Source organism: Pongo pygmaeus, chromosome 11 (assembly GCF_028885625.2).
Source record: "Pongo pygmaeus isolate AG05252 chromosome 11, NHGRI_mPonPyg2-v2.0_pri, whole genome shotgun sequence".
Classification (NCBI taxonomy): domain Eukaryota; kingdom Metazoa; phylum Chordata; class Mammalia; order Primates; family Hominidae; genus Pongo; species Pongo pygmaeus.
Window position 1 is genome coordinate 130,925,695 of NC_072384.2, and position 22,558 is coordinate 130,948,252.

The following is a 22,558-nucleotide window of genomic DNA, read 5'->3' on the forward strand; positions in this document are numbered from 1 at the left end:
GGAGCAGGCTCACTCCCACTCCCAGTCAGAGAAGAGTCCCCTAGAAGATGGGCAGGGACCGGGCCTTGATTGATTGATGTTCCACCTCCTAGAAGGAGACAGTTCGGCAGGACTGGCTGCTCCCACTAAAGATCCCAGACGCCTACTCTTCACTAGTCACTTCTACATCCCTTGGAGGGTGGGCAGGTTCTCTATTCTTATGCCCCAGTGGCACTGTTGCTGTAGCTGCCTCCTGCCCTGAAACTCTCTGGTCCATGATGCCAATGACCTCATCTCAGGGATAGACCTCTGGTTCCCACATGGGGGTCCCAGGTTCAAGAATCACAGCCCCTCCCCACCCCTTGTCACTAAAGTCTGAACTGAAGCTGCTCTTGGTGAAGCTCACGAAGGCCCATCACCTGGCTGGGTGCCCTGCCTGTGGTCCTTCCTCAATCACTGCCTCTCCTGCTTCTGAGTTTTCCAGGCTCCAGTAACTGGAACTACTTCTGTGACAGCAAAAACATTCCCTGTTGCCTGTACTCCTTGCAGCCATAGAAAATGCTCCAGGAGTTCCATTATTTCCTTCTAAACAATCCAGCAGGATTTTTAGAACTTCATACTACTTCTTAATTTGGTCCTGTCCATTTCCCAACCCAGGTGTGTCTGACGTATTCCGGATCAAAGAAACTTTGCTTTTTCCCACAGAGGCCTAGAGATTCTCCATTAACTGGCATTGCTTTTGCAGAGTATGGTGTGTGCTCAGCTTTCTCCAACCCTGTCTGACAAGAACATCTCCTTCCCTGCTGCCAGGAGATGCCCTAGCAAGGGCTTGTCCACCTGTGAAGGTCAACACTTGCAGATTTCCCAGCCAGCTCATTGGTCTGGAATTCCAGCCCCTAAGCACACCCAGAGAAAAGCTGGTACATTTATGTCAGTGCCACTCAGTGGCCTGGGCCTGCCTGCTGCCCAAGAGCAGTGAGAGGGGTGAGTGCGGACGCCAGAGCAGACTGGTGTGGTCCGCGCCAGGCCTTGTCAGGGCTGCTGTGCTCCATGGAGACTGGGATCAGAGGACAGCTGTGCCCAACAGATGCTCAGCTTACCAGCCACTGTGCCCCCATAAAACTGGGGAGTCATGGGGGAGCGAGCAAGAGAAAGAGAGAGAGAGAGACCTACAGGTGTGCAGCACCTGATAGAAACAGTGACCTCGCCCACTGGAAAAGCTGTCCTCACCAGTGTCCTGGCACCTGCTTATTCGCTCATTTTGGGGAAGCAGGGCACCAGTAGAATCAGGGTAGAAACCCCCCACCCTCATATTTTCAAATGTACCTGGACAAGCATTCACAGCTGCCAACTATTGTGCAATAAACAGCAAAAAAAAAAAAAAAAAAAAAAAAAGTCCTTGAACCAAAATTGTCCTTAGCTGCTCTGCCCTCTAAGAGGGGGCATAGTTTACATGGGAGTCGGGGAGAGACGCCATGTTTGCCCCTTCCCCTTGCTGACATGGCTGGGGGTGGGGGCTGGAAAAAGTTGGATTCAGCAGAATATGATTTGGAAAACATGGCTCTGGAGCACCATCCCCTCTGGCCCCTGAATCCTCACCAGGTTCCACCCTCTGCTCACCTTGAGCCCTGGATTCCAGCGCCCCCAGGCTCCCAGCTGCCTCCCTGTCTCTGCCCCATGGTTTTGCCTGGAGTTCTGGTCCCTGGTTGTGTCCTGTGGCCCCATTCTCATGCGCCCTTTGCTTCTATTTCTTTACCTATGACTTTATACTGATGTAAAGCGAGTCTTCTCGGTCACTTCTTGTTCTTTGAGGAATGATGAATCAGAATCTAAATGGAAAATCTGGGCAGAGGTAGAACCCCCAGCAGGAGCCACCCTGCCCTTCCATGTCTAGATCGTCTGGGTTCTAACCTCCATCCTCCTCCTATGAGAAGCTTTTGTTCTCTCAATATTCCAGTGAGTTCTCCGAAGCTCAGATGTCTCTTCACCCCTGGCTGTTCCAAGGCGGCCCCATAGTCAAGATTCCTTAAACCCTTGCACCTAAAATGTTTGCCTTTCTTACCATGTTGGCTCCAGCCTCTGGTCCCAGGAGTGTGGAGAGTTCTCTCTTACTTCTGGCTGATTTCCAGGAAGGCTAAGAACACTTTCCCCAGGTTATAATGCTGAGCATTTTGGTTCTCTCCAGCCCCGGGTCCCAATGTCAGGACCTACCTTAGTCCAGTCCATGCTCTCCCATGGGCCTGAGAGAAGATTTGAAGTTTCTATCTTTCCCTCCAACCCTCCAACTCCCACCCCCAGCCATGTCAGCAAGGGGAAGAGGCAAACATGGAGTCTCCCCCCAACTCCCATGTAAACTATGCCCCCTCTTAGAGGGCAGAGCAGCTAAGGACAATTTTGGTTCAAGGACTTTTTTTTTTTTTGCTGTCTATTGCATAAACAAGTGGACTCCCGGGAGCCGGCCCTGCTAATCCTCTGGGCCCTCCTTCCCTGGTCCTGCAGGTCTTGCTGCTTGTCAGGCCTCTCCTCCAACCCTCTGCCACATTTCAGAAAAGCTGAGAACCGCTTGGAGTGAAAAAGGAGGAGAAACACGGTGTCTGTATCCCAGTAGGAAGCTAAATAAATACTTTCACTTCTCTTTTCCCCATTTGGGCAGAAACCTCTGAGGGTGAGTCAGTCTGTCGGCCGACTTCCTGCTCCAGGTCTGGGCAGCCACACTGCATGCGGGCTGGGCCGACTGGGGAGCTCATAGGCCAGGCTCTGAGACCCAGGCAGGGCCTAGGGTGGGACGATGGCAGGTGAGGGCAGCAACCTGAGCACCAGGTGAGTCTTTAATCTCTCTTCCTTTAACCTTTATCTCTGGCAGTATTGGAGCTTTCATGCCTTTAGTTCAGTTTCTGTCTAAAGCTTCAGTTTAGTCCTGCTTTGAAAGAACATAGGTAGGTAGTGTAATATAATGAAATAAAAGAGAATGTAATAAGGAAATCAGATTTTTACAACTGCAGCAGGACAGCTGTTGGTGTGAGTCCAGCTTGCCATAACACAGATGACTTTTCTTGTTTTGAAACTACTGCTCAGCTGGCCGGGACACTCTGAACAGTTGTTTCAGTCATTTGTGACTGACAGTTATTATTTCCTCATGATCTCCGAAACCTTTCACATCCCTCTGCCCTCTCTACCTTCACCTACGTCATGTCAAAGAAGGTAGGTTAGGAAATAGACACTCCAGGGTAAACAGCTGTCTTTCTTTTAAACATTGGAAACTGTGGTTTCACCTGTCTTGGCAAGGGGCCTCGGTCAGCTTTGGGGCTATTTCCTTGACTGACTCAGGGTGTGAATTCTGATACAATTGACCTTGATCCAAAGAAGGAAAAAGAAGAACAAGGCCCAGGATGGCAGAAAGCTAAATATTTTTATTTTTACTTCAATTTCCTGTCCCAAGATGGGGGATGCCTCTGACCAGAAAAGAAATGGAAATCCTATCTTTTCTCTAGTAACGAGTTTATAAACAACATTACTTAATCTTTTTATTTTATTTTATTTTTTTGAGACAGGGTCTCACTCTGTCACCCAGGCTGGAGTGCAGTGGCATAATCCCGGCTCACTGCAACCTCTGTCTCCTGGGTTCAAGCGATTTTAATCTTTTAAATTTTTTAATACAAAAGAAATACATTACATTCTTACTCATAAAATTTCAAACAGTGGAGAAGTATATAAAGAAAAAAGTCTTCTTCACCACTCACTTCGCCTTGTAGCTTCCTTTCACAGTCTTGTGAAGAGTCTTTGGCATAGCTTTCCTCATATTTTTCGATGCATTTATGTGTATGAAGTATGTTTTTGTAAACACATAATTTGTGTTCTCGTTTTGTAATAAATGGAATTACATTGCGCATGCTATTCTGCATTTTGCATTTTTATTCATTTTAATGGTGGAAATCTTAGAGATCTTTTCACCTTAATACATGTAGATCTACCTCATTCTTTTTACACATACTATTCCATAGAATTTACATAGCATAATTTTTTAACCATTCTCCAATTGAAGGACATTTAGATTGTTTTAAATTGTTCACGTTTATCAATAAGCTATAATAATGATTATATATTTCTCTTTTTTTTTGCACGTATACAAGTATTTATCTTGTGTCTAAACCTTAAAAAGTGGAATTGTTGAAGCAAAGGGTGCTGTTATTTACTTGTTTATAGATCCTGCCAGATTGTCTTTTTAGGAGGCTGAACGGAGGTGTTTCACGAGTAGCAAATTAGATGAACCAGCTTCCTGCACACAGCCAAAGTCTGCAAAGGTGATGAAGAATTGCATTTTGTTTTAATTTGTATTTTCCTGATAATGTGGAAAGCTGAACAGCTTTTCATGTTTCTTGGCCACTTAAATTTCCTCTTCTATAATTTTTTTGTTTATTTTTTGCCATTGTGATTCAGTTGAGGTGTTTGTCTTTTTTTCATGATATGGGAGAGTTCACTAAATATTCTGCAAAGTATAAATATACTTTTCTTGTCCCTTACATTTGTATATGGTGACTTTAGTCTTATTAACAGCTTAAAATTTCATGTATAAACATCTTACGACATACATTTTATAAGACAGATGCACCCTCATTATAAATAGTGATGCAGAGAGTTGCTGACGCACTCTGTGAGCACTGTCAGTTTTTAAAGTTGTTCTTGTGTTAAGGTGGCAGGTTGGATTCTGCCTTTGTTCCAGGAAAAGTTCCTTCTCTAAAATCTCTGACATTTTCTTTTTCAATTTTTAGGCAAAATTATTCTCACATTGGAGCAACTTCAGCCTTCACAGCTTTTATCTTCCCCGTGGTGCTTTCATCTTTTCAGTTTTTTACTTTGAGTTCATAATAGTTGTCTCAAACTTTGCCTCCATGACAATTATCTAGTAATATGGTTTGGCTCTGTGTCCCCACTGAAATCTCATCTTGAATTGTAATCAGAATTGTAATTTCCAGGTGTTGACAGAAGGACTTGGTGGGAGGTGACTGGATCATGGGGCCAGTTTCTCCCATGCTGTTCTCACGACAGTGAGTGAATTCTCCCAAGATGTGTTGGTTTTGTAAATGATAGCTTCCTCTGTGCTCTCTCTCTTTCCACCTTGTGGAAGAAGATACTTGCTTCTCCTTCACCTTCCGCCATGATTTTAAGTTTCCTGAGGCACCCCCCTCCCGCCGCAAGCCATGCGGAGCTGTGTACCAATTAAACCTCTTTCCTTTATAAATTACCCAGTCTGGGGGTATTCCTTTATAGCAGTGTGAAAACAGACTAATACATCTAGCTTTTAGTAGATTTCTTGTTTCTTGTAATTTCCAACTTAAAAAAATTGATTGTGTTTATTTTTGAGGAGGGATCTTAATTTGTTTCTATAGCTCTGCAAGCTCCCCTGTATTCCACATTTTGTTAATTTCTCATTCATTCAATCTTCATGGTTTTGCTTTATTTAGGTTTTCGTGCACTGTTAAGAGCTTTGGGATATTCTCATTATCGTCTCTGAGATATTATTCCAGACTGATTCTATCTGATCTTTTGTTCCATGTGCCTGCCGTGGCTTTACAGCCCCTCTGGGCAGGCTCGACCAGGGCAGCTCACCCTAAATATCCCATTTGCTCAGTCGTAATCTGGGAGAGTCATGTTTTTTTTCACGGTTCCTATTTTATCTGAGACCAACTTGTTTTTCGTCTGAGCTACAGTTTGAAGACTCTGTTTTTATTCTTATCAAGTTTTCTGAGGACACCATTAATTATCTTATCCTTTTCCCCATGTATTGTGAACCAGGTGGCCATAGAGGCAGGGTGTGTTTCTATGTTCTCTCTTCTCTGCCCCTGGCCTGTGAGAGCCTCTCCTTATGCCAGTACCACACTGCTGTAGCGATGGAGGCTTTCCAGGAACTCTTGACATCTGACGAGGCAAAATCTCTTCCTCTTCCTCCAAAATGTCTTAAACTTTGGGTTCCCAAATTAGCCTGTCAAAATCTTGGCATTTTGTGTGAAATTGCACTGATGCTATAGATCAATTTGAAGAAAGCTGACATATTTACAATATTATGCCTTCCATTCTCATGAATATGGCTCATGTACATGATTAATTTAGAAATGTTTTCTATTAAAATGTATTTTTCTCTCTGAAGGTCTTGTACTTCTGCTAGATTTCTTCATAGATATTTGATACCTTTATGCTATTATTAACTATAGTAGTCCTTTATCCACGGTTTCACTTTCTGAGGTTTCATTTACTCATAGTCAACCATGGTCCAAAAACATTAAATGGAAAATTCCGGAAATAAACAATTCATGAGTTTTAAGTTACTTGACGTTCTGAGTAGTGTGATGAAATCTCACGCTGTCCCTCTCCATCCCGCCCAGGATGCGAACTATCCCTTTATCTATCGTATCCACAATTTGGACACCACCAGTCCATGAATCACTGAGTAGCCATCCTGGTAATCAGATCGGCAGTCATGGTATCACAGTGCTTGTGTTCAGAGAACCCTGATTTTAGTCAATAAAGGCCCCAAAGCACATGAGGACTGATGCTGGCAATTCAGATATGCCAAAGAGAAGCCGTCAAGTGCTTCCTTTCAGTGAAAATGTGAAATTTCCTGAAAGAAAAAAAATCACATGCTAAGGTTGCTAATATCTACAGTTCAATATTTTGAGAGAGAGAAAAAGACCACATTTACATAACTTTTATTACAGTATATTGTTATAGTTGTTCTACTTTATTATTAAATATTATTTTTAATCTCTTATTGTGCCTAATTTATGTATAGATGGGGGAAAACATAGTATATACAGAGTTTGGTACTATCTGCAGTTTCAGGCATCCACTGGGGATCTTGGAAGCATCCGCTGTGGATAAAAGGGAATGAGTGTACTAAATTCTCTCTTACATATAAATTTGTATAGGTGACCCATGTTGTAATCCATGGTTATATTTTTTATTCTTGTTTCAATACTGAACTGTTTTAGTTGCTATGATCTTCTAGGTAGTGTTCTGTAACCTGTCTTGCTGGGATTCAACTGAGAGACACTAAATGAATAGATAAATCTAACAAGAATTTACGTTTTTAAAAACTCTTAATGATCCCAGCTAGAAACATGGTATATCTCTCCACTTATTTATAATTTTTTGAACTTGAGTCCTTATTGGGTCACTTTAGTGCTAGGCATTTTCAAATTGTATTTGTAAACAGGAACTCGTTTTCCTTTTACATTTTCTAGTTATTTCTTGCTGGCATAGGGGAAATCTATTTGTTTTAGTTTCATGACTTTGTGCATAGGAGACTTTCTAAGTGGTCTTCTCCCTTCTACTATTGTATTTTTCCGGAGAAATAATTACATCTTCAAAATAGCAGCTTTGTCTGCTCTTTTTCAGAATTTATACCATATATTTTTCTTTTTCTTACTTTTTTTCTTTCTTTTTCCCTTCGTGCATTAGGCAGGATTGTCAGTGTAATACTGAATAGCAACAACAAAAATGAGCGTTTTAGTTTTGTTCCAGTGCTCAGGGGAACGCTTGTAATGTTTAACTTGAGACTTCCTGACAGATGCCTTTTATCAAGTTAAGGACATTTTCTGCTCTGGTTTACTAAAAGTTATTTCTTTTAATCAAGACCATGTATAGGATATTTATCAAAATGTTTGCTAAAGAATCTTTGAGGTCATCATATCATTTTACTTTTATTAATTTTGATAATTTTTCCAAAGTAAAACATACATAGAGAGATTAAAATATCAAACAGTCAACAAGACCTTAAAAAACAGAAGTAGCTCTTTTGGCCATCTTCCCCAGTCCATGTCCAGTTTCCCAGATGGATTATCTTTAACCTTTTAGCTCTTCCTTCTGTACTTACTTCTGTAATTCAAAAAGATATGCAGATACAGCTCTTTGTAATTTTTCAAGTTCCAGACATTAATCTGTTCACGTAATAGGGCAGACGATGAAGACTTCTCCCCTAATACTCCTTTTCATTCCCCATCCATTCTCATAATACATCACAGTTTGAGGTTCATCAGTAATCAGTGTTATCGTTATGAAGGTTATTTAAATGATGTTCATAACCAAGTCATATATTATGTGATGATCACATTTCCTTTCCTGTGCAACATCTTTCCCAAAAATAACTATTGCCCTCTTGTATATTTGCTTGGATTTTGTGTGCCCTCGTTATGAATTCTTCCCAGGCACCCTGCAGAATTCTAAAATTCTTCTCAGGACAGTGAGGCACATTGTGTAAATTATCAATTCCATTTTATTTTCTTGGGGGAGCCCTTCTGGAGCTACCCATTCTCCTGATCCAATTAGTTCTGGTTAGTTTCAGCTTCCAAGACTGACCTCCTGAAGCTTGACATCTCTCCTGTGTTGGGTCTTGTTTTATGTATTACATGTATCTTCTTTCTTGCTTTACTGTCTCATTTTGGCTTACCACATTATCCAGCAGCCTCCTGACTAAGTTCATAGAAGGTATATATCTTAAGATCATTCATATCTGGAAAAAAAATTTATTGTTAAACCTCACAACCATATGAAAATTTGGTAAATCTAAATGTATAGTTTGGAAATTAATTTGGTTAACTGCCTTGCAGTTTTCAGCATTGCTAATAAGAAGTCGAATGCCATTCTGATTTTTTTTTTTTTTTTTTGACGGAGTCTTGCTCTTTCTCCAGGCTGGAGTGCAGTGGCACAATCTCAGCTCACTGCAACCTCCACCTCCCTGGTTCAAGTGATTCTCCTGCCTCAGCCTCCCGAGTAGCTGGGACTACAGGTGCCCACCACCACATCCGGCTAATTTTTTGTATTTTTAGTAGAGACAGGGTTTCACCATGTTTGCCAGGAAGGTCTCGATCTCTTGACCTCATGATCCACTCGCCTCGGCCTCCCAAAGTGCTGGGATTACAGGCATAAGCCACCACACCCAACCCCCATTCTGATTCTTGATCCTGTCTTTCTATGTCACCTGTTTTGCCTGTCTGAAACTTTCTGGCTCTTCTCTTTAATCCCTTGATTCTAAATTCTCGTGATGGTTTGCCTTGGCGTGGGTGTTGTGCTTAGTTCTCCAGCGTCCTTTCAAATGGAGACCAATTTATTTCAATTCTCATCATTTTGCTTGTGATATTATTTAATTATTTTCTCCCTTCTGCCTTATCTCTCTCTCTTATGTTTTGGAATTCCTGTTAGTTGGATATTAGGTTTCCTAGGTTGATCCTCTAGAGACTTCTTTTTTTTTTTCTTGACTATCTTGTATGTCTTCTTCTTTTGAATCTACCTTCTATGACATTCTCTCAGGACCTTCATTTCTTCTAGTGATTTAAAAATTTCTGCCACGATATTTTTAATTTCCAAAATCCCTTTTAAAAAGTTGTTTCTTGTTTATAGCATCTTGTTGTTGTTGCTTCAAGAAATCCAGTATTTTCTCTCTCCTAATGAGGATGATGATTTTTAGAATTGCATCTGTTCTTTCCAGGTTTCTTTCCCAGCTCCTGCTCCATTATTTGCTTGTTCTGAAAGAATTCATCAAGTGTCCATTGGGTGTCCATTCACATTTCAGAATGAGACGCTAGAAATCTGACTAGAAGCTCTGTGTAAGGAATGCCTCTCGTTGACTGTGCCCCATTTTGATTTTCATCTTCCAATTTATCCTCTGAAGGAACAGTGCCTCTAATTCCTAACCACTTCCAGAGTTCGAAAGCATACATGGGCTTACTCCTTGTCAGCATTTCCTCTGCAAGTAATCAGGTATTTTATTCTTTCATTCTGTGAAATTAGCTGCCATGTACACATCTATCTTCTGAAATGTTTGGTTCTCTCTTATTTGATGTCCTTTCCTCTCCTGTTCCCTGGTTCTCGCTGCTTTTCTGCCTGTAACTCTCTATTACAGGTGGTTTCATGGGATTTCACAGGGAACAAAGATGAATGCAGATGTGTTCAACCCGCCAGGTTTAACGAAATACATAGATCGATTATCTAATGTGATTTGTCCTGGAATTCCTGAGATAACACCTACGTGGTCATGTCACATGATTTTTTCATCCATTCCTGTGTTGGATTTACATATATTTTATTGTGGGATTTTGCCTTATGTGTTTTTAAGCAACAGTTTTTATTTTATATTTGCCTGATGTTGATAGCAAAACTATAACAGCCTTATGAAATAATTGAGGGTGATTAAAACTATATATATATATATTTATATATATGAATGGTTTGTTTAATACAGACATTACCTGTTCCTTGAAGGATTGCTAAAAATTGTCCATTAAATGATTTGAAACTGATGCCTGTGTGTAGGTGTGGGGCGAATGTAGTTTAGGGTAGGTCTGTAAGCATATTATGCATTTCTTCTATTATTTTTAGTTCTTATGCTGACCTTTGAGGCAGCTTTTATCATTGTCCTAAAAAGTAACATTTTCCCTAGATTCTCTTATTTATTGGTAGAAAGTTGTATCGAAATTTCTTTTATAAAGTTTTAATTCTTTCCTTCTCTGAAGACATATCATTTTTTAAACTCCTAACATTGTTTATTATTGTCTTTTCCTTTGTTCTTTTGATCAATCTTTCCATTTTGTTGGTCTTTTCAATGAACCACTTTTTGCTTTTATTGATCCATTACTCTTATTTTTTGTTTGAGATATAATTAAATCTTGCTTAACATTTTTATATTTTTCTATATATTTTCTCTCCTAATTCTTTACTTCAACTTTGTTGAGGGGATTGCCTTGTGTTCTGTTTCTGATACGTTGCTTTAAAACTGAATTTACTTGTCAGTGTTTCTTATTTTCTAATAAATGCGTTTTAGGCCATGAGTGTTCACCTCTGTGCCACTTTGGAAACATTTGACCTTTATAATGTACAGTGTTTTCACTGGAGTTTCTTAGCCGTTTGTTATTTTGATTTTGATTTCCTGATTAACCTAAGAAGTGTCTGGAAGCAGCTTTTAAAATTTCTCAGTGGAACGAGTGGGGGAAGTCGTCCTCTGTCCTTTGGTTGTTTACTCTGATCCTATCACATTGTGGTTTGAAAATGTGTTTTTTAGGATTTCGGTTTGTGAGAGTCTACTGTTGTTTTTTTGTGTGGCCTACTGCATAGTCATTTTTGAGGCGTTGCCACATTTGAAAGGCAAAATAATGTAATGATTAAGAGTGTAGTAACTAATGCCAGATGGGAGAGAGAGTGGGAGGGGCAGGGAGGATCGACACTAGGAAGATTGGAGAGGGACGGCGTGAAGTCCAGCTCTGCCACTGCATAGATGTGGAGGTGGGGCAAGCCTTGTTTCTTCCCTATAAAATGATGGTATCAATAATGGTGTTACCAGTGGGCTGGTACAGGTTCTTGTCTTCACCCCAGAAAAGAATTTGAAGGCCAGACCAAACTGAAAGTACAGAAGATTTATTGCAGAGTGAAAGCAAGTACATACTCAAGAGAGGATTGTGAGTGTGCTCAAAAGAATAAGCTGAACCCAATATGGCCAGGACTCACATACTATACAGATAAGCATAATGAAGGTGTGGAATATTCCATCATAAGAGGAGGGATTTTCTGGGCAATGGGCAGGCAGTTCCCAGAATCGGATTGCCACTTTTTTCTTTACTAAATATGCTTAATCCAGAATTGACATGGCATCAGATGCATGATGGGATTGGGAGGTTTCCCCATGGAAGTTTTATAGTAATAGGGGCATAATGCAGTCAAGGGTCCACAGCCAGTCAAGTTTTTGGCCATCTTGGATTAAACCAGTTGTGGTTGATTTCTTCTTTGTTACATTCTTATCTGTGCCTACTCTAGAACGTCTAAAGTGTCTTTATTTTTGCAGCCTGTTGCAACAGTTCCTTTCCACTAAGGGGTGGGTCCTTTTGCTAACCTATTTGGCCCCATTTGTTTTGCTTTTAGCTACCTGCAAGTAATTGTGTCTTGTTCCCTCACTAACTGCCTACCACCTGTTTCATGAGAATCTGTGAGGAGGAAACAAGTTAAACTATGCACCAAGAACTTAGAAGAGTGAGTACCTCATACGGAGTGAGTACTCAGAAATGTCAGATATTTTTAATGTACTGAAACAAGTTATAACCTCTTCATTACACATCTACTTAACCCAGAATGCTCATTATTTTATTCAAATCTTTTACTTGATTTAATTTTGACTTACTGGACTTGTCAACTTCTAACAGAGATGCCTTAACGTTTTTTTACTACAATTGTTGAGTTTTTCAGTTTTCCTATATCACTGTCAGACTTTCCTTTCAATATTTTAAAGCAATTTTCTTACAGATCATGACTTCTACTACATAGACTGGTAGAATATACCTTTTATCAGTATGCAATAAACTTCTGTGCTGTTTGTATTACTTTTCAGTCTAAATTCTGTTTGTTTCTGATGTCAGTTTTGCCAGTCTTTTTTTTGCATTTGCCTGGTATGTTGTATTAGTCTGTTCTTGCACTGCTCTAGATAAATACCTGAGACTGGGTAATTTATAAAGAAAAGAGGTTTAATTGGCTCATGGTTTCACAGGCTGTACAGAAAGCATAATGCTGGCATCTGCTTGGCTTCTGGGGAGGCCTTGGGAATCTTACAATCATGGCTGGCAGAAGATGAAGAGGGAGCAGATACATCTTACATGGCAGGAGCGGGAGCAAGATCGGGGGTGCTACACACTTTTAAACAAGCAGACCTTGCAAGAATTGCAAGAACTCACTCACTATCAGGAGAACAGCACCAAGTGGATGGTGCTAAACCATTCATGAGAAACACCTCCATGATCTAATTACCTCCACCAGGCCTCACCTCCCACATTTGAGATTACAATGCAACATGAGATTTGGGTGAGGACACAGATCCAAACTATATCATATGTCTTCTAATTCTTTCATTTTAAATCTTATTGAGTTGTTTTATTTTTCATGTGTCCCTTATAAATGGAATATAGCTGAATTCTGTTCATTCAATTTAGGCATCTCTATGTTTTATGCATCACTTTTGTTTTATTGGCATTTATTTTTATCACCACTCTGTATATATTCTTGCTATCTTATTTTTTAATGACTATTTAAAAGAATTTCTATTTTTTCTCTCATATTCTTTCTTACCTGTCTTTGGATTGGTTGCATTTCCTTTGATCCATATTTTTTCCTCCAATGCATCCTTTTTTTTGGTTAAAAGTTAATTTTTAGTGAACAATTAAAAGACTGTTGTTCTATGAATGTCTGGAGTCACTTGGTATCTTTTCCTAAACTAAAAACTGTAACTTGATTTTATTTCCCTCCTCCATCCTCCTATCCCATCCATAAACTTTTTGAGTCCTTGTAGTCTAAAAATACCTTTATTTCACTTTCATACTTGGGTGAGTACTTGGGAAGGTTCAAAATGATTTTTCATTTAAAAATTGGACATTTTTCTTCGTTGTATTCTTGCGTTCAGTGACCCTTATGAAAATTCCAAGTTTAATCAGGTTTTCATTCCTTTGTGGGTAAGCTGCTTTTACTTTCTAAAATCTTTATGATTTGCTATTTTGGTCCTTGATGTGCTAGATTTTCATGATAATATATCTAGGTAAAAGCATTAAATATTCATTTTCTACACTGACAAGCTTTTTTAAAAAAATGCATGTAAGACTGTTGACTTATTTAGTTATGAGGGGTGTGGAGAATGTACATATTTCAGTTAAAATCATACCTAAAGTTTAAGAACACATTTGTCATCCTGCAGAAATCATCTAAATGTGTAAATATAATCAATAATTTAGGAACACAGAACATGATATAAATTGCTTGAATTAAAAAATGACCTAAAGTGAAAATATTTAGTTGTGATTACATTTTTCTTTTTCTTTTCTTTTGTTCAGTGATATTGAGTTATAATTGACAAATTGTATAAATTTAAGGTGTACAACATGATGATTTCATATATGTTTATATTGTGAAATAATTACCACAATCAAGTTAGTTAAAATATTCATCTCACAGAGTTACAATTGTGTGTGTGATAATGTTTAAGATGTACTCTGTTAGCAAATTTCAATTGTATATTACATCAGTGTTAACTATAGCCCCCATACTATCCATTAAAATACCACTAAATTTTATCTTATAGCAGAAAATTTGTACCCCTTGACCAGTATATTTCCCCATTCTTCCCAGCCCGTGGCAACTATCATTTGCCTCTGTTTCTGTGATTCAACCTTTTTAGATTTCATAATATGATTTTTTTTTTAGACAGAGTCTCGCTCTGTGGTCCAGGCTGGAGTGCAGTGGTGTGATCTCGGCTCACTGCAACCTCCACCTCCTGGGTTCAAGCGATTCTCCTGCCTCAGCCTCCTGAGTAGCTGGGATTACAGGCACGGGCCACCACACCCAGCTAATTTTTGTATTTTTAGTAGAGACAGGGTTTCACCATGTAAGCCAAGCTGGTCTCGAACTCCTGACCTCAAGTGATCCGCCAGTCTTGGCCTCCCAAAGTGCTGGGATTAGAAGCGTGAGCCACCACGCCCAGCTTCCATAATCTAAATCTAAGACTAATGGAGTCTTATAAAGATTTCTGTATATAAGATCATGTTATCTGAAAACAGGGACAATTTTACTTCTTCCTTTCTGATTTGGATGCCTTTCATTTCTTTTTCCTGCTCAATTAATCTGCCTAGGACTTTCAGTACTGTGTTGAATAGAAATGGCAAGAGTGGTCACTGTTGTCTTGTTCTTCATCTTAGAAAAAAAGCTTTCATCTTTTTATTACTGACTACGATGTTAACCATGGGCTTGTCATACATGGCCTTTGTTGTGTTGAAGTATATTTCATTTATACCCAATTTGTTAAAAATTTTCTTTTTCATGAAATGATGTTGAAGTTTCAAATGCTTTTTCTGCATCTATTAAAATGTTCATATAATTTTTGTCCTTCATTCTGTTAATGTTGAACATTACATTTATTGATTTACATGTTGCATCATCCTTGCATCCCAGGGATAAATCCCACTTGATCATGATAAGTGAACATTTTAGTTTATTGTTAAATTTGGTTTGCTTTGGTTGTATTTTGTTGAGAATTTTTGTTCCTATGTATATTAGACATATTGGCCTGTAATTTTCCTTTCTTATAGTGCCCTAGTCTTAGGTATCAAGACAATGCTCACAAAATGAGTTTGGAAGTGTTCCCTGCCTTTCATTTTTTTGGAAGAATTTGTATTAATTTATTCTTAAATCTTTGGTAGAATTCACCAGCATAGCCATCTGGTCCTGGGTTTTTCTTTAATGGAAAGGTTTTTTTCCTACTTATTCAATCAGTTTACTTATTATCGGTCTCTTCAGATTATCTGTTTTTTCATGATTCAGTCTTGGTAGGTTGTATGTTTCTAGGAATTTATCTATTTCTTCTAGGTTATCCAATTTGTTGATGCATAATTGTTCATAGTAGCCTCATGATTCTTTGAATTGCTATGTTATTAGTTGTAGTCTTTCCTGTCTCATTTATAAGTTTAAGTTCTGTCTCTTATTTCCCTTGGTTAGTCTAGCTAAAGATTTGTCAATTTTTTTTTTATCTTTTCAAGGAACGAAGTCTGAGTTTTGTTGATCTTTTCTACTGTTTTCCTATTCCTTATTTATTTCTGCTCTAATCTACATTATTTTCTCCCTTCTCCTTACTTTGTGCTTAGTTTGCCTTTCTTCATCAGGTGTAAAGCTAAGTTGTTTGAGATTTTTCTTTTTTCCAAGTGTTTATAGCTATAAACCTGATAGAATTGCTCCTGCTGCATCCCATAAGTTTTGGTATGTTTTGTTTTCTTTTATTTGTCTTTCCTTTTTCTTCCCTTCAACTTTTAAGTTCAGGGGTACATGTGCAGGATGTGCAGGATGTGCAGGTTTGTTACATAGGTAAACATGTGCCATGGTGTTTGTTGCACAGATCATCCTAGGTATTAAGCCCAACATCCATTAGCTATTCTTCCTAATGCTGTCCCTCTCCCTACACCCCTGACAGGTACCCAGAGTGTGTTGTTCCTCCCATATGTTCATGTGTTCTCAACATTCCACTCCCACTTATAAGTGAGAACATGTGGTGTTTGGTTTTCTGTTCCGGAATTAGTTTGCTGAGGATAATGACTTCCAATTCCATCCATGTCCCTGCAAAGGACATGATCTTGTTCCTATTTATGGGTGCATAGTATTCCATGGTATATGTGTACCACATTTTCTTTATCCAGTCTATCATTGATGGGCATTTAGGTGGATTACATGTTTTTGCTATTGTGAATAGTGCTGCAATGAGCATACATGTGGTTGTATCTTTATAACAGAATGATTTATATTCCTTTGGGTATATATCCAGTAATGGGATTGCTGAGTCAAATGGTATTTCTGCCTCTAGGTCTCTGAGGAATTGCCACACTGTCTTCCACAATGGTTGAACTTACACTCCCAAAAACAGTGTAAAAGCATTTCTTTTTCTTTGCAACCTCATCAGCATCTATTGTTTTTTGACTTTTTAATATAGCCATTCTGACCAGTGTGAGATGATATCTCATTGTGGTTTTGATTTGCAAAGGACATGAACTTATCCTTTTTTATGGCTGCTTTCTTAATCTTGGTCTAATTTGATTGTGCTGTGTTCTGAGAAACTGTTATGATTACCATTTTTTTGCATTTGCTGAGGAGTATTTTACTTCCGATTATGTGATCAACTTTTGACTAAGTGCTGTGTGATGATGGGAAGAATTTGTATTCTGTTGTTTTTGAGTGGAGAGTTCTGTAGATATCTATCAGGTCTACTTAATCCAGAGCTGAATCAGGCCCTGAATATCTTTGTTTATTTTCTGACTAGATGATGTGTCTAATATTGTCAGTGGGGTGTTAAAGTCTCACACTATTACTGTGTGAGAGTCTAAGTCTCTTTGTAGGTTTCTAATAACTTGCTTTATGAATCTGGGTGCTCCTGTATTGGATGCATGTATATTTCAGATAGTTAGCTCTTCTTCTTGAATTGAACCCTTTACCATTATGTAATGTTCTTCTTTGTCTTTTTACAATCTTTGTTAGTTTAAAGTCTGTTCTGTCAGAAACTAGGATCAAAACTCCTGCATTTTACTGTTTTCCATTTGCTTGGTAAATTTTCGTCCATCCCTTGGTTTTGAGCCTGTGTGTATCTTTGCACATGAGATAGGTCTCTTGAAGATGGCATACCGATGGGTCGTGGCTCTTTATCCAGTTTGCCATTCTGTGGTTTTTTTAATTGGGGCATTTAGCCCATTTACATTTGAGGTTAGTATTGTTATGTGTGAATTTGATCCTGCCACCATGATGCTAGCTGGTTATTTTGCAGACTAGTTTATGTGGTTGCTTCATAGTGTCACTGCGCTGTGTACTTCAGTGTGTTTTTTTAGTGGCTGGTAATGGTTTTTCCTTTCCATATTTAGTGCTTCCTTTCCATAGTGTTTTGTTTTCATTTTTGTTTGCCTCATAATATTTTTAAATTACCCTTTTGGCTTCTTCTTTGACCTATTGGATATTCAAGAATGTGTTGTTTAACTTCCCTACATTATTTATGTATTCCTTACAGAGTTTATGAATTCTTCAAATTTCCTCCTGTTATGGATTTTGAGTTTCATACCATTGTGGTCAGAAAAGAATTTGATATGATTTCAGTCTTCTTGAATTTGTTAAGACTTCTTTTGTGGCCTAACATGTACACTTGAGTAGAATATGTGTTCTGCTGCTGTTCAATGAAATGTTCTGTATATGTCTTTTAGGTCCATTTGATCTAAAGTCTGGTTCAAGATCAAAATCCTTATGATTTTCTGTCTGATTCATCTGTCATTGTTAAGCGTGAGGTATTAAAGTCTCTTACTATTGTTGTATTGCTCTTTCTTTCTCCTTTCAGATTGGTTAGTATTTGCTTTAGCTATTTAGGTATTCCAATGCTATTGTCAAAATATTTACAACTGTTATATCCTCTTGATGAATTGGCCCCTTTATCCTTATGTATTGACCTTCTTTGTCTTATGTGGCCATTTTTTACTCAATGTGTATTTTGTCCAACATAAAGTTAGTTACCACTGCTTTCGTTTGGTCACTTTTTGCATTGAATATCTTTTCCCATACCTTCACCTTCAGCCTACATGTGTTCTTAAACCTACAGTGAGTCTCTTACATGCAGCAAATTGTTGGATCTTGTGGGGTTTTCATAATCCATTCTGGCACTCTATTTCTTTTGATTGGAGAATTTAATCCATTTGTTGATAGGTAAGAACTTACTATTGCTGTTTTGTTATTTGTATTCTGGCGGTTTTGTAGTTCTTTTTTTTTTCCTTTCTTTTTTTCTTGTGGCATTCCTTTGTGATTTGATGAATTTTAAAGTGATATGCTTCGACTCCTTTCTCCTTTGTGGTTACTAAGAGGCTTACATAAAATATCTTATAGCTATATCATCTGATTTTAAGCTAACAACTTCAACCACATATAAAACTCTACACTTTTGTTTCTCTCCTCTCTCATATTTTAATTGACTAATGTTACAATTTACATATTTTTATATTGGATATCTAAAACCAAATTACTATAGTTATACTTATTTAAATATGTTTGATTTTTAATTTTTATGCTAGAATTGAAAGTGATTTATGCACAATCATTACAATATAAGAGATTTCTGACTTTGACTAAATTTTACCTTTACTGGTGAGTTTTGTATATTTATATATTGTTATGTTGTTAACTAATACCATCTCATTGCAGCCTGAAGAACTAGAACTCACTTTAGCATTTCTTATAAGACAAGTCTACTGATGATGAACTCCTTCAACTTTTGTTTATTTGGAAAAACCTTTATCATGCTTTCATTTAAGATAGGTAGATTTACCAAGTGTAACACTCTTGGTTGGCAGGTTTTTTTCTTTCAATATTTTGAACGTGTCGCCCTAATCTCTCCTGGGCTGAGAAGAGGAGGTTTCTGCTGAAAAATTTACTGTTAGTCTTATGAGGGCTCCATTTTTTGTGATAAGTTATGCTTTCCTTGCTGCTTTCAAAATTATCTTTTTGTCTTTTGATAATTTAATTATAATACTTATTGGTGTAGAATTGTATTGTTGAACCTGTTTGGGGAACTTTGGGCCTCAAGAACCTAAATGTCCATCTCTCTCCCCAAATTTGGGAAGTTTTTAGTCATTACTTCTTTAAATTGACTTTCTGCTCATTTTTTTCTCTCTCTTCTTCTGTAATTTCCATAATTTGTATGTTGTTTCACTTGATGGTGTCCCATAAATGCAATAGGCTTTTTTTCACTCATTTTCATTCTTTGTTCTTTTTGCTCCTTTAAGTAGATAATTTCAAATGACTTCTCTTTCAGTTCACTGATTCTTTCTTCTGCTTAAGTAAGCTGTTGGAATTTTCTGTTAAATTGTTCAGTTCAGTCGTTGTATTTTTTAGATCTAGGATTTCTGGGGGTTTGTTTAATGGTTCCTATTTTTTATTGGCATTATATTTTGTTTATATATTGTTTTCTGATTTTGTTGAGTTGTCCATCTGTGTTTTCTTGTAGTTCACTGAACTTTTTAAACAGGATTTTTCTGAATGTCAGTTAGCTCATAGGCCTTAATTTCTTTAGAGTCAGTTATTAGAGCTTATTAATTTCTTTTAGGGGTTTTATTTTTTGCTGATTTTTTATGATCCTTGTACCCTCACATTAATGTCTGTACATTTGAGGAAGAAGTAACCTCTTCCAACCTTTATAGGTTTGCTTTGGCATGGAAAGCCCTTTAGTAGTCAGTATTTCCTGGAGATCTGGACAGGTCAGCTGGTAGCATCCATAAATAGTCACAGTTTGCTTTTGAGATCTCTAGTTGTGCAGGATTATTGCCTCTGCTCTGGTGTTTGCTGGGGCCACTGGCTGGCCTGTATGGTTTGTTGAGTGTTTCGGTTGGACTCTTTGGTTGGGCAGGGCTACTGGCTGGCCTCTGAGATTGAACAAGGCCTCAAGCTACTGTTCAGTGGGACCACAGGCTAGGCTCTGTGATTAATCAGGGTTGCAGGCTGTGTTTTGCAGTTGGGTTGAGTCACTGTCTGGGTTCTCTTCCAGAGTAGAACCACTGGCTGTGCTTCAATGTCAATCAGTATTGTTATCAGGTGCCTGGGTTTGGTGGGGCCACAGGCTATGTATGCCCCAGCTTGCTGCAAGCTGGGCTCCTCTGTCAGATGGGATCATTCTCTGGAATCGCTGGTTAGGCAGAGCTGCAGGCTGTGTCCCATAGTTTGGCAGCATCACTGGCTGAGCTGTGTGATTAAGTGGGGCCATAGGACGTGCTCTACATTTGGACAGGGTGACTGGCTATACTCCCTGCCTGGAAATGGCTGCAGATCATAGACTGGGATCTCTGGTTGGTTGGGGCCACATAGCTGTGCCCCTCAGTTGGAAGGTGTCCTTGGCTTGGTTTACTGTCCATGCAGGTCGTTGGCTGGCCGCTGAGGCTGGGCAGGGTTACTATTTGGGCTTCCTGGTTAGCAAGGCTGGAGGCCATACTCTGTAGTTAGGCAGAGTGGCTGGCTCGATTACCCGCGTGGTCAAGGACATATGTTAGGCTTTGAGGCTGGGCAGAATCTCTTTGGGGGTTCCCTGGTCCGACAAGACAGAAAGCTAAACCCTGTAGCTGGCCTGGATTGCTGACTAGGCACCCAAGCCAGTTAGAATGGCTGACTATGCTCCCTGGCCAAATAGGGTCACCAGCTTGCCTCTGCAGTTGGGCAGAGCTGCCAGCTGAGCTCTCTGCTAGGGTGCTGATGGCAGGAACACAGTACCAGCATGGTGATCCATGCACTGGCCACTGTGAGCCCTGCCCTCACTTCTTCATTTCTAGTCAAACACAGGTGGTCTAGCCCCACTGATTTCCCCTTTGTTTCCCATGAGACAAGACAGAAGTGGGCCTCCTAAGATGTAGCACAGAATGCTAAAGAAGCTGGATGTCCTCCTCAGGCTCTCTTTTCCCCACTGGAGAAACTTTGGGCTCAGGAAAACCCTCTTGATGTGGCGCTTTGCCAGCCTTGGGGAGGAGCAACACAGTCAAAATGAAACTATATGACTCAAGAATTTAACTGCTGAACATCTACCTAGAAATGAAAACATATATCCACACAAAGACTTGCATGCAAATATAGTAACATTATAGTAACAGTAATGTTATAGTTAACTTTCACAAAATCTATCTTACACTGTTTCCAAAAGGCCATTTTATAGCAATGTGTATGGGTTCCAGTTTTTCCACATCTTTGCTAAAACTTGTTATTGTATGTGTTTACAGCCATTCCAGTGAATGCATATTAGTATTTTGTTGTGGTTTGAATTTACTTTTCTGTAATGACTAATGATACTGAGCATCTCTTCTTGTCTTTATTATCTTCCATGTGTCTTTTGGAGAAATATCTGTTCAAATCATTTGCCCATTTTTAAATTGGGTTATCTTCTTATAGAGCTGTCAGAATTCTTTACATATCTGAATATAAGTAGTTTATTGAAAATATAATTGGCTAATATTTTCTCCCAGACTGTGGCTAGTCTTTTCTTTTTCTTAATAGTATACTTGAAACACAAAAGATTTCAGTTTTGTCAAATTTCAGCTTATCAATTTATTATTTTAAGGATTATGCTTTTGATGTTGTAGCTAACTCTTCATTTAACCTAAAGTCACAAAGATTTTTGCCTTTATTTTCTTACAAAAGTCCTACCATTTTTGCTCTTTTAGAAGATTACTACATAATTTGGGGAACCCAGTGAAAAATAAAAATGGGGGATCCTTGCTCACAAATTATTAAGGATTTCAGAACAGTGAAAGCAGAACACTAAACTAAGCAGAGTCGTTTGTGACTGCACAGGATGCATGCTCATGAAGCCAGCCCTGCTCTTACATTTAGATGCATGATCCATTTTTAGTTGATTCATGTATATGATGTGAGGTAAGAGTCTACATTCATATTTTTGTATGTATCTATGCAATTGTACTTGTAGTATTTGTTGAAAAGACTATCTTTTCCTCATTTAATTGCCTTGGCACTTTTGTTGAAAATCAATTGCCAAAACCACAAGGATTTTTTTCTGCACTCTCAACTCTGTTTCATTGAATTATGCCAGTACAATAACTGTCTTGATATTATAATAAATGTTGAAATAAGAAAGTATAAATCTTCCAACTTTTTTCTTCTTTTTATAGATTGTTTTGGCTATTCTGGGTTCTTGCAATTCCATATAAATTTTAGGATTAGCTTCTCAATTTCTTCAAAAAAACCATTTGGGATTTTGATAGGAATCACATTGAATTTATAGGTCAATTTGGAGAGAATTGCCAGGTTAAATATATTGAGTCTTCCAATCCATGAACATGTGTATCTCTATTTATTTAGGTTGTTCATTTCTCTAGTAATGTTTTGTCATTTTCAGCATACAAGTCTTGCATTCTGTTTGTTCAATTCATTCCTAAATGTTTTATTATTTTGCCTACCTTTAATTTTGAATTTGAAAACTCAATTTTTACATTTCTAAGTTTACTAGTTGGTTGTTTTACAGAAACAATATCATTGAATAAGTTATGGGGGTATTAAA

The 22,558-nt window shown here is 38.4% G+C and overlaps 1 protein-coding gene across 4 annotated transcripts in view; it reads left to right on the forward strand.

The window, feature by feature from the left end:
• Positions 1-2,623: 2,623 nt before the first annotated feature.
• SP140L (SP140 nuclear body protein like) overlaps positions 2,624-22,558 on the forward strand; it is a 79,903-nt gene continuing 59,968 nt past the window's right edge. For 2 of the 4 annotated variants that reach the window (XM_054477731.2, XM_054477732.2), the window contains exon 1: positions 2,624-2,799. In XM_054477731.2, the coding sequence (XP_054333706.1) occupies positions 2,768-2,799 (32 nt within the window). In that variant the 5' untranslated portion in view covers positions 2,624-2,767. Of the gene's footprint in view, positions 2,800-4,190; positions 4,281-22,558 lie in introns of those variants that run through there. The other 2 variants (XM_063648081.1, XM_063648083.1) reach the window with 1 other exon arrangement.